We start from the raw sequence: 13,576 nt of genomic DNA, 5'->3' as shown, positions 1-13,576 counted from the left end.
GAGGATGTCGGAGATCGCGCCGCTATAGTCGCCGAGGAAAATGAGGAAATTCATCACGTAGCGAGTGAGAGGGTGGACGCCGCCTTTCGAAGTGGCGTTTGAGGAATCTTTCTGAATCGCCGCCTCGAATTGGTTCAGCATGAGCCTTACAGCTTCCGCGAGTTTAAGCAGCGCAGCCACGGCCTCGCATCTGACCACGGACAACGATTCATGCCCGAATATGGATTCGATATCCGGCCATAGATCCGAAATCGCTTCGTACATGTCGAGCCCACGAAACATCTTCTCCGGCGATAGAATCTTCTTGCTTTTCGCGAAATTATGAGGAAACGAAATTAAATTCACCGCTGCATCTCTAGAAATCTCAGCGAAACACGATTCCGCAAGCTTCTCGGATGAGGAAAACACAAAATCGCAAAGAATCCTCTCGCCGCAGAACAAAGTTTTGACGGCAACTTTAACGGCGTGCAGCCAGTTCTTTATTTTCTGATCCAAAACTTGCCAATCCATCTTCTGAATCGAAGAAACACTGCTACTCTCGACGTGTAAATAATATAAAGTCTCATCAATAATCGATTTTCGAATGAGCTTATAAATTTTCAGGCACTCTTTTGCATAACCAGATCCAATCATAGAATCCGCGATGCTCTTCAAATCTGCCATAGCCACATCAGAAGCGTGAGGTGTGGTACTCGTCCCCTCATCTTCGTCTGAAACTTCGTCCGTATCCGAAATACTAGACCGGGTCGAAGCCTGGGAAGACCGGTACGACACAGATTCTGAATCAAGATTTTTCCTGTTAGAAGATAATATGGTGTAGAATTCTTTCTCCAGTCTCTTAATGGCGAGTTTCATCAACTTCTGCGCCCTTGTCAGTTTCTCAGAATTCGTGTTCAGTTTCACGTAGAAATGCATGGCTTTCTGCAAATCACTGACAGATTCTAGGAATCGTTTAGCTTCATCCCTGTCATGCTCAAACAGTGATCTAAACTTCCGGTGTTCCATGGAATCCAAGTCCCATTTCTTGATTATTTTCTCGGCAAAATCGATGTTTTCCTCCATCAAAGTCTCGGAGAAAGTTTGGAGTTGCATTCTGCTCGGAGTGGAGGAAGGAGAGACGTAGTTGCTATGGTGAGACTCAGGTAACGGAGACGACGGCCTTGAGAACAAAGAACCCTTCATTTTGCTTCGATTCTATATCTATATTCCTTAAATTGGAGTAAATTCAATCAAAGATATCAGTTTGTGGCGAAAGATTTTGGATAAATTTACAGATATTTTTTTGGAAGGAAGAATGAGGGGAGTGTCTTATTTATATATAGAGAAGCAAGCAAATGGTTTGGCTCGGTCATGGTGGGGCGCGTTGAAGTTGTCAATTTCGCATATGATTTAATTAAAGTCAAAACATATGATTCTTGTTTTATAAACCGTTATAAAAAAAAACAAAATAAATATTTAATTTTCTTATATAATATAATATTATAAATATAATATAAATATTAGTTAAATTTTTTGTTATATAAAATTATTGAATCATTCGCCTTTTTCAAATTACGAAATCAAAGTTGATTAGTAAAACATAGCGAGTGAAGTTGAGCGAAATATTTTTAGAATTCGACGTTCTTTAATTATGAGTCTATGACTTGTATTTCGCCGCGTTCGATGCATCGTTACTTTGTTAAATTATTGCCTCTCTTCATTTAAAAAAAAAATACATTTTCATACTTTGTAATTAAATAGTGCACCAAAACACGCGTTAGGTATTTATACAATATTTTTATAATTCGTTTTGTTTAAATTGTATTGAGGATCAAAAAGTAATTATAAGAAATAGTAAAATATTACATTGTAATTTTGATATATGAATAAAAAATAAATAAATAAAAGAGGGAAAAAAGAACAAAGTAGAAATTGTACATATAATTTGATGTTTAGAAAACAAAAGCTCTCTCAACTAAGCTATATATATGACTTATATTAAAGTTTAACACTTATTAATATATATAATTATTAAAACATATCATGATATCAAAACTTAATTATTCTAACAATCTTACCTTTAATGATATAGTATAGATTTCTTTCAAAATATATTTCCTCTTAAACTTTAAAGTCAAAGAAGTTGCAAATTTTGAAATGTTTTTTCGAATTATCATAAATTCCAATTTCAGTCAAGGTAGGCATTAATTATGATGGAAACCACATGCGGAGACGTGCTGCTTTTTAGTTTTTACAATGAGAAAGTGACATATTTGGATAACATAATTCATTGACCATTTTCTACAACGAAAAAAGCAATATTATAATTTTGTATTTTTATTTACAAAACTTCAATTTGGTAATTTTTCCTTATTTTAATTTTTTTTTATATTTAAGTTTATTCGTTATCATTTATATTGTTGTTTTCATATTTGTTTTCTTATGATCTATTAAATGTAAAGTCACGAATTCTAATGATGAGTTGAAGAAACGTATAAATATGTGTATACGTATTAAAGCAATGAATACGCGAAGAAAAGTCAATATTGAAACACAGAAATATTATAAATCAAGCATGTGATTTTTTAAAAATCCAAATAGAACATGCATGTAGTTTCGTGTACCAATGTAACTAGGATGGACACATTTATACAAAAAAAAACCTCGTACATGTTCTAGTTCACGAGTATTTTTTTTTATGGAATGACTGCTAATTACTTGAACGTACGAAAGAGGGTTTTCATCAGTCACGCTTCGATTTCTCTAACTTGCTTGGTGACATTGATAATAATTCACAAAGTTCTTTATCTGAGTAGTTCGATAATATTTTTATGTTTTATAGAAACTCTCGTTTTCAATAATATTATTTTTTGGCTGGATCAGTATTATCTAGAAAGAAATGGATATGAATTGTTGGTAATTGAATCATGCTACTACAAAATGATACATTTGATCTTTTGCCGGAAAATTGTAATTTTAGGGTTCTGTAAATTTGTCTCTTTGTAATTTTGGTCTTCTGCATTATCAAATTTCAGTCTTAGCACGTCATCTTCGTTATTTTTGTGATTTTTTTAATCAATTTTCTAACGTGACATTGATGTGACGTCACATGATTCTGAACTCACATCAATATGTCTGCGTATGTGTAGTGACTAAGAAGGAAATCTCTTAAATGTTTAACGAATATTTGAGTTGGAAAATACATTTTGATTTTGTGTTGCTTTGAATTTTGAATTAATATTGTCTATTCTTGGGGAAACTTGTTTACTCAACTTTATGTGTGTGTGTGTGTGTGTTGAATATGTCTCATAAATGCATTATATTTCGATTGAGTTGAGATTGGATGTTATGTGCTATTATTTGCTCATTGGACGTTTTGGAAATTCAAGAAATGGTTTCACGTGCTATAAAAAGGTTGTTTTGACTTGCATTTGTATCTACATACACTTGTGCTTTTGTATTTTCAAACATCAAATCCTGTCATGGGAAAAATGATTTGAGTCCAAACTTATTTTCTCTACTTGCACAAGTACCCACTTGTGTTTGCTGGAAAAGGGAAGTTATATCTACAAGCTTAAATCGTTTTAGAGTCATTTGATGAAGGGACACTGACCCATCATAAGCTTACTTATTTTGGGATCACAATGTCACAATGACATTTTACAATTCCCTAATTTACATATACTTGTCGAGTACATATGGTGTGGAAGATGATTTGGTCAAGTTGATTTTTATTTATCTCTTGATCTTTGTGGTAAAAATTATAGCATGTAACCATTTCAAAAAATTTGCCTCGTTTTTCTTTGTTTCGGCGTTAATGTCCAAAAGCGTATCTTAAAAAAAACTCAAGCGATTATTGGGTCCGGAAATACAAGTAATCTTAATTTTGACAATAAAAAAAACTTATTATTGTATTTTTAACATTTTTACTTAAGTGTGAAGTTGAAATATCCCAAATTGGAAGTGATAAGTTGATGTATTATAAATCTAACACAACTTAGTTTTTGGAGCAGCTGTTTGTTTCAAGCATATCTCATAGCTTACTGATCCAAATGACTATAAGTCAAAACAGTTGTACAACCAATGAAAAATGATACAAGCCATATTCATACAGAATCTATTAATTCAGATGTTATTGAGGCGAAATGGTGGTAGCAATATCGGACTAGCCAAAGATCATCAAGCTGGACAGCTCGATAGACCAGCACTAGTATGGTGGCCACAGATTATGTATAGATCGCGATGAATTTGCTGCACTGGTTGCGTAAAAAATTCAATCTTGTACATAATATGGTAATTCGAGCCTATGTCTCTCATACAAACTCAAACTTGAGTGATTCCTAATTCCATGGAAAAACAAAAAAAAAAAAAACGGCTACATTTCATTTTCATCAATTTTCACAGAAAGCAAAGGATCAAGGCTTATAATCACTGGACCAGACCATATTTATTCAACCCGATCATGAACCATTTTTTGAGCATGTTAGTATTGCATCTCATAAGAATTCCACATTGAGTGTTTTTTATTATATGGAAAGACATGACAAAGTGCTACAACTTTCATGTTTAACACTTTGCCAAAAAATTACTGAATCAAGAGTTGTAAGCACTAGATCAGACGAAATTCACTCGACCTTTTTTGTTCATCCAACTGTTTTGCTCATTTAACCTTTTAATTCAGTCAACCGTTCAGCTCCTGGAGTCGGACTGCACCAACAACCGGCCGAAATCATGAATATGATTGTTTTTATGTCAAAAATCGTACAAAATATTTTCTAACGATCATATTCTTATATTTAATGTTCATATCATTGTTTGATTCTATAGATACAACATATTTCTTTTGGATAGAGATAAAAAGAAAAGGCATATTATACAAGAAAAACAAGTTAGGATGGGAGCAAGCCCAATAAAATGAGGTATAAGGAATGATACAAGAGGTGAGTTTTGGAAAAAATCCTCCACACCACAATAAGTTTGTAGAACACTTTTCCTTGTTCAAAAATAGAAGAAACCATCATTTGAAGAAGCTCGATCACACAAAAAACATATTTATTTTATAGAATAGTTGAGTAAAAGTCTTTGCATAAAGATATTAAAAATGTGTTATATTTGTATTTGGTTGTGAGACTTGTTGTCCCAACCATAGTTGAGAGTTTCTAGGAGTTTTGATTAGATGATGGGTACGTCCTAAGTTGAAGTAGGTTGTTACAAAGACTTGTAAAACTAAAGTCTTTTAGTAAAATCCTTTAACAATGGAAGAAGGAGAGATGTATAAGAATTTTTCTTCGAACTTAAAAAAACAAATATGTGCCTCTTTCTTTCATTGCATTTATTTTTTGTCGTTTTTGGATGAATTATTGAAACATTTTATATGTTCTCTAAAATACCAAAATGTTGAATGAATATGGTCCAATCCGGTCCGGTTATATAACTCTCGATGCTTTGCTTTATGAGAAAATGCATGAACATGAAATTATAGCATTTTGTCTTAGATTTGCATAGAATCACGAACCACGCAAGTTCGAATTCGTATGAGAGATATACGGTCAAAACACCAGAATGTGTAAAATCTTGAACTCTGTATGCAACATGTGCAGCAATGTCATCACGATTTATCAGTTTCTTAGGCTCTGATTCAAACTTTATCTTGTGAAGATGATTTATAAATAATTGTCTTAGATTTTTAAGACACATTGAATCATTCTATTTGGATAAAAGAGATGATAGATATGTCGACCATACCAGAGCTGGTCTATCGAGCCCGATGATGTTTGGTCTGTCCTTTCTTGCGACCACCATTTTGTCTCTATAAATTCCGAATTCATGGATCTGGTGTGAAATATAACTTCTTGTCTGTTGCGTTGGCTGCACAACTGCTTTGACATATAGTCATTTGGATCATCGAGCCATAAGTTATGCTTCAAAAAAATAATTGCGCCAGAAACTAAGTTGTGCTGGAATTATATTTCAACAACTCAGCACTTCCAATTTGTGATCTAGTAACTATACATTTGATTAAATATGTTATAAACACAATAACAATTTTTGATAAAATCAAAATAAGATTGCTCGCGATTTCGGACCCAACAATTTTATGGTTATTAAATTCATTTATGTAAAAATTGTTCTTTTTCAGAAGATTTATTTTATGGTTTACAACTTTCAAATTAAGCATTTTACTGAATTCTTTACGAATAAATATCAAATTCCGAAAAACTAAAATAATTATTATGGTTATTTCGTTCGTCTGGTAATAATATCTCTAGGCTCCTGCAATAGATATTTATTTATTGCAGGAGCCTAGAGATATTATTACCAGACGAACGAAATAACCATAATAATTATTTTAGTTTTTCGGAATTTGATATTTATTCGTAAAGAATTCAGTAAAATGCTTAATTTGAAAGTTGTAAACCATAAAATAAATCTTCTGAAAAAGAACAATTTTTACATAAATGAATTTAATAACCATAAAATTGTTGGGTCCGAAATCGCGAGCAATCTTATTTTGATTTTATCAAAAATTGTTATTGTGTTTATAACATATTTAATCAAATGTATAGTTACTAGATCACAAATTGGAAGTGCTGAGTTGTTGAAATATAATTCCAGCACAACTTAGTTTCTGGCGCAATTATTTTTTGAAGCATAACTTATGGCTCGATGATCCAAATGACTATATGTCAAAGCCGTGTGCAGCCAACGCAACAGACAAGAAGTTATATTTCACACCAGATCCATGAATTCGGAATTTATAGAGACAAAATGGTGGTCGCAAGAAAGGACAGGACCAAACATCATCGGGCTCGATAGACCAGCTCTGGTATTGGTAGACATTATCTATCATCTCTTTTATCCAAATAGAATGATTCAATGGTCTTAAAATCTAAGACAATTATTTATAAATCATCTTCACAAGATAAAGTTTGAATCAGAGCCTAAGAAACTGATAAATCGTGATGACATTGCTGCACATGTTGATACAGAGTTCAAGATTTTACACATTCTGGTGTTTTGACCCGTATATCTCTCATACGAATTCTAACTTGCGTGGGTTCGTGATTCTATGCCAATCTAAGACAAAATGCTATAATTTCATGTTCATGCATTTTCTCATAAAGCAAAGCATCGAGATTGAGTATATAAACGGACCGGATTGGACCATATTCATTCAACATTTTGGTATTTTAGAGAACATATAAAATGTTTCAATAATTCATCAAAAACGACAAAAAATAAATGCAATGAAAGAAAGAGGCACATATTTGTTTTTTTAATTTCGAAGAAAAATTCTTATACATCTCTCCTTCTTCCATTGTTAAAGGATTTACTAAAAGACTTTAGTTTTACAAGTCTTTGTACCAACCTACTTCAACTTAGGACGTACCCATCATCTAATCAAAACTCCTAGAAACTCTCAACTATGGTTGGGACAACAAGTCTCACAACCAAATACAAATATAACACATTTTTAATATCTTTATGCAAAGACTTTTACTCAACTATTCTATAAAATAAATATGTTTTTGTGTGATCGAGCTTCTTCAAATGATGGTTTCTTCTATTTTTGAACAAGGAAAAGTGTTCTACAAACTTATTGTGGTGTGGAGGATTTTTTCCAAAACTCACCTCTTGTATCATTCCTTATACCTCATTTTATTGGGCTTGCTCCCATCCTAACTTGTTTTTCTTGTATAATATGCCTTTTCTTTTTATCTCTATCCAAAAGAAATATGTTGTATCTATAGAATCAAACAATGATATGAACATTAAATATAAGAATATGATCGTTAGAAAATATTTTGTACGATTTTTGACATAAAAACAATCATATTCATGATTCGGCCGGTTGTTGGTGCAGTCCGACTCCAGGAGCTGAACGGTTGACTGAATTAAAAGGTTAAATGAGCAAAACAGTTGGATGAACAAAAAAGGTCGAGTGAATTTCGTCTGATCTAGTGCTTACAACTCTTGATTCAGTAATTTTTTGGCAAAGTGTTAAACATGAAGTTGTAGCACTTTGTCATGTTCTTTCCATATAATAAAAAACACTCAATGTGGAATTCTTATGAGATGCAATACTAACATGCTCAAAAAATGGTCATGATCGGGTTGAATAAATATGGTCTGGTCCAGTGATTATAAGCCTTGATCCTTTGCCTTCTGTGAAAATGATGAAAATGAAATGTAGCCGTTTTTTTTTTTTTGTTTTTCCATGGAATTAGGAATCACTCAAGTTTGAGTTTGTATGAGAGACATAGGCTCGAATTACCATATTATGTACAAGATTGAATTTTTTACGCAACCAGTGCAGCAAATTCATCGCGATCTATACATAATCTGTGGCCACCATACTAGTGCTGGTCTATCGAGCTGTCCAGCTTGATGATCTTTGGCTAGTCCGATATTGCTACCACCATTTCGCCTCAATAACATCTGAATTAATAGATTCTGTATGAATATGGCTTGTATCATTTTTCATTGGTTGTACAACTGTTTTGACTTATAGTCTATTTGATCAGTAAGCTATGAGATATGCTTGAAACAAACAGCTGCTCCAAAAAACTAAGTGTGTTAGATTTATAATACATCAACTTATCACTTCCAATTGGGATATTTCAACTCACACTTAAGTAAAAATGTTTTAAAAAATACAATAATAAGTTTTTTTTATTGTCAAAATTAAGATTACTTGTATTTCCGGACCCAATAATCGCTTGAGTTTTTTTTAAGATACGCTTTTGGACATTACGCCGAAAACAAAGAAAAACGAGGCAAATTTTTTGAAAAGGTTAATGCTATAATTTTTACCACAAAGATCAAGAGATAAATAAAAATCAACTTGACCAAATCATCTTCCCACACCATATGTACTCGACAAGTATATGTAAATTAGGGAATTGTAAAATGTCATTGTGACATTGTGATCCCAAAATAAGTAAGCTTATGATGGGTCAGTGTCCCTTCATCAAATGACTCTAAAACGATTTAAGCTTGTAGATATAACTTCCCTTTTCCAGCAAACACAAGTGGGTACTTGTGCAAGTAGAGAAAATAAGTTTGGCCTCAAATCCTTTTTCCCATGACGGATTGATGTTTGAAATACAAAAGCACAAGTGTATGTAAAGATACAAATGCAAGTCAAACAACCTTTTTATAGCACGTGAAACCATTTCTTGAATTTCCAAAACGTCCAATGAGCAAATAATAGCACATAACATCCAATCTCAACTCAATCGAAATATAATGCATTTATGAGACATATTCAACACACACACACACACATAAAGTTGAGTAAACAATATTAATTCAAAATTCAAAGCAACACAAAATCAAAATGTATTTTCCAACTCAAATATTCGTTAAACATTTAAGAGATTTCCTTCTTAGTCACTACACATACGCAGACATATTGATGTGAGTTCAGAATCATGTGACGTCACATCAATGTCACGTTAGAAAATTGATTAAAAAAATCACAAAAATAACGAAGATGACGTGCTAAGACTGAAATTTGATAATGCAGAGACCAAAATTACAAAGAGACAAATTTACAGAACCCTAAAATTACAATTTTCCGGCAAAATCAAATGTATCATTTTGTAGTAGCATGATTCAATTACCAACAATTCATATCCATTTCTTTCTAGATAATACTGATCCAGCCAAAAAATAATATTATTGAAAACGAGAGTTTCTATAAAACATAAAAATATTATCGAACTACTCAGATAAAGAACTTGTGAATTATTATCAATGTCACCAAGCAAGTTAGAGAAATCGAAGCGTGACTGATGAAAACCCTCTTTCGTACGTTCAAGTAATTAGCAGTCATTCCATAAAAAAAATACTCGTGAACTAGAACATGTACGAGGTTTTTTTTTGTATAAATGTGTCCATCCTAGTTACATTGGTACACGAAACTACATGCATGTTCTATTTGGATTTTTAAAAAATCACATGCTTGATTTATAATATTTCTGTGTTTCAATATTGACTTTTCTTCGCGTATTCATTGCTTTAATACGTATACACATATTTATACGTTTCTTCAACTCATCATTAGAATTCGTGACTTTACATTTAATAGATCATAAGAAAACAAATATGAAAACAACAATATAAATGATAACGAATAAACTTAAATATAAAAAAAATTAAAATAAGGAAAAATTACCAAATTGAAGTTTTGTACATAAAATACAAAATTATAATATTGCTTTTTTCGTTGTAGAAAATGGTCAATGAACTTATGTTTATCAAATATGTCACTTTCTCATTGTAAAAACTAAAAAGCAGCACGTCTCCGCATGTGGTTTTCCCATCATAATTAATGCCTACCTTGACTGAATTGGAATTTATGATAATTCGAAAAACATTTCAAATTTGCAACTTCTTTGACTTTAAAGTTTAAGAGGAAATATATTTTGAAAGAAATCTATACTATATCATTAAAGGTAAGATTGTTAGAATAATTAAGTTTTGATATCATGATATGTTTTAATAATTATATATATTAATAAGTGTTAAACTTTAAATATAAGTCATATATATAGCTTAGTTGAGAGAGCTTTTTTGTTTCTAAACATCAAATTATATGTACAATTTCTACTTTGTTCTTTTTTCCCTCTTTTATTTATTTATTTTTTATTCATATATCAAAATTACAATGTAATATTTTACTATTTCTTATAATTACTTTTTGATCCTCAATACAATTTAAACAAAACGAATTATAAAAATATTGTATAAATACCTAACGCGTTGTTTTGGTGCACTATTTAATTACAAAGTATGAAAATTGTATTTTTTTTTTAAATGAGAGAGGCAATAATTTAACAAAAAGTAACGATGCATCGAACGCGGGCGAAATACAAGTCATAGACTCATAATTAAAGAAACGTCGAATTCTAAAAATATTCGCTCAACTTCACTCGCTATGTTTTACTAATCAACTTTGATTTCGTAATTTGAAAAAGGCGAATGATTCAATAATTTTATATAACAAAAAAATTTTTAACTAATATTATATTATATTATATAATTATATTATATAAGAAAATAAATATTTATTTTGTTTTTTTTTTATAACGGTTTATAAAAACAAGAATCATATGTTTGACTTTAATTAAAATTCATATGCGAAATTGACAACTTCAACGCGCCCCCACCATGACCGAGCCAAACCATTTGCTTGCTTCTCTATATATAAATAAGACACTCCCCTCATTTTCCTTACAAAAAAATATCTGTAAATTTATCCAAAATCTTTCGCCACAAACTGATATCTTTGATTGAATTTACTCCAATTTAAGGAATATAGATATAGATCGAAGCAAAATGAAGGGTTCTTTGTTCTCAAGGCCGTCGTCTCCGTTACCTGAGTCTCACCATAGCAACTACGTCTCCCTTCCTACACTCCGAGCAGAATGCAACTCCAAACTTTCTCCGAGACTTTGATGGAGGAAAACATCGATTTTGCCGAGAACATAATCAAGAAATGGGACTTGGATTCCATGGAACACCGGAGTTTAGATCACTGTTTGAGCATGACAGGGATGAAGCTAAACGATTCCTAGAATCTGTCAGTGATTTGCAGAAAGCCATGCATTTCTACGTGAAACTGAACACGAATTCTGAGAAACTGACAAGGGCGCAGAAGTTGATGAAACTCGCCATTAAGAGACTGGAGAAAAGAATTCTACACCATATTATCTCTAACAGGAAAAATCTTGATTCAGAATCTGTGTCGTATACCGGTCTTCCCAGGCTTCGACCCGGTCTAGTATTTCGGATACGGACGAAGTTTCAGACGAAGATGAGGGGACGAGTACCACACCTCACGCTTCTGATGTGGATATGGCAGATTTGAAGAGCATCGCGGATTCTATGATTGGATCTGGTTATGCAAAAGAGTGCCTGAAAATTTATAAGCTCATTCGAAATCGATTATTGATGAGACTTTATATATTTACACGTCGAGAGTAGCAGTGTTTCTTCGATTCAGAAGATGGATTGGCAAGTTTGGATCAGAAAATAAAGAACTGGCTGCCGCCGTTAAAGTTGCCGTCAAAACTTGTTCTGCGCGAGAGGATTCTTTGCGATTTTGTGTTTTTCCTCATCCGAGAAGCTTGCGGAATCGTGTTTCGCTGAGATTTCTAGAGATGCAGCGGTGTGAATTTAATTTCGTTTCCTCATATTCGCGAAAAGCAAGAAGATTCTATCGCCGGAGAAGATGTTTCGTGGGCTCGACATGTACGAAGCGATTTCGGATCTATGGCCGGATATCGAATCCATATTCGGGCATGAATCGTTGTCCGTGGTCAGATGCGAGGCCGTGGCTGCGCTGCTTAAACTCGCGGAAGCTGTAAGGCTCATGCTGAACCAATTCGAGGCGGCGATTCAGAAAGATTCCTCAAACGCCACTTCGAAAGGCGGCGTCCACCCTCTCACTCGCTACGTGATGAATTTCCTCATTTTCCTCGGCGACTATAGCGGCGCGATCTCCGACATCCTCATGGATTGGACGGTCTCCGCGCAGACACCTCTACCGGTATCCTACTTCTCCAGCCCCACTTCCGGGTCGGAGGGCCCCGCATCGGAGGCCGTCACGGCCCGCCTCGCGTGGCTGATCCTCGTCCTCATCTGGCAAACTGGACGGCAAGGCGGTGAGGTGATAGTACGATGACGCGGCGCAGTCCTATTTGTTCCTGGCGAACAACCTAAACTACATCATTTCTAAGATCCGAACCTCAACCCTGGGATCCTGATGGGGCCCCGACTGGATCTGGAAACACGAGGCGAAGGTGAAGAAACTACGTATCCAAGTACGAGAGGATGGGCTGGAGCAAAGCCATGACGTCACTCGTCGACGATCCGACGGTCGATATCCCGGAAAGGTTCAGGAGATTCTACGCCGGGTTCGAGGAGTCGTACAGGAAGCAGAGTTCATGGGTCATATCCGACCCGAAAACTGCGAGACGAAGTGAAAATATCGCTGTCGAAGAAGATCGTGGGGAGTTATCGGGAGTTCTATCAAAAGTACCGGAGAATTACGCGAGGGGGTTCGGGGCGGAGTCGATTGTCAGATATGCCCTGAAGATTTGGATAATTACTTGTCGGACATGTTCTTTGCGGCAACGACGGCTTCCACTTCGGGGACTACTAGGTTGAGGTCGCATGAAGCTTCTCCAGAATCTTCGATTTCGTCACGCTCTCGTTGAGGCCGTCCAAGTCATCAAACATCTGGAAGGCCGCCATTTTCCTCTGCACATATTTGGAGATTTTATTTTATTTTACAATTATATTAATGTGTAAAGGGATTTTCTTTATATATAATAATAATAATAATAATAATACACTTTTAGTCTTGTTTGAAATTTGGGGTTGTTTTGTTTTGTAATTTTTTTTTAAAAAAAATAGTGTATTGTTCACTAAATAAGGAGCTTATTTTTTTTAAAAAATTTGACCAGGTTTATTTCCTCAAATATCTTGTTTGAAATGTGCAAATATTATATACTTGGATGGCACCATTTGCAGTTCCTTTTTCCATGTTAAATTTACAAGGTAAAAGTCATATTCCGAGTTTTGGAAT

At 33.8% G+C, this 13,576-nt stretch overlaps 1 protein-coding gene and 1 pseudogene across 1 annotated transcript; one reads left to right on the top strand and one right to left on the bottom strand.

The window, feature by feature from the left end:
* Positions 1 to 3: 3 nt before the first annotated feature.
* LOC140824259 (exocyst complex component EXO70H1-like) lies at positions 4 to 1,300 on the bottom strand (the record flags this gene model as incomplete). The annotated part of the gene is made up of 1 exon (XM_073185856.1): positions 4 to 1,300. A coding segment is annotated over exon 1 (1,179 nt), but the record flags the coding sequence as incomplete, so codon positions are not given.
* A 9,970-nt stretch (positions 1,301 to 11,270) lies between these two features.
* On the top strand, positions 11,271 to 13,268 carry LOC140824666 (exocyst complex component EXO70H1-like; annotated as a pseudogene).
* The last annotated feature ends 308 nt before the right edge of the window (positions 13,269 to 13,576 follow it).

The sequence above is a fragment of the Primulina eburnea genome, chromosome 2 (assembly GCF_022965805.1).
Source record: "Primulina eburnea isolate SZY01 chromosome 2, ASM2296580v1, whole genome shotgun sequence".
NCBI lineage: Eukaryota > Viridiplantae > Streptophyta > Magnoliopsida > Lamiales > Gesneriaceae > Primulina > Primulina eburnea.
The sequence above is the reverse complement of the archived record's forward strand: the minus strand, read 5'-3'. Positions and strand labels throughout refer to the sequence as shown.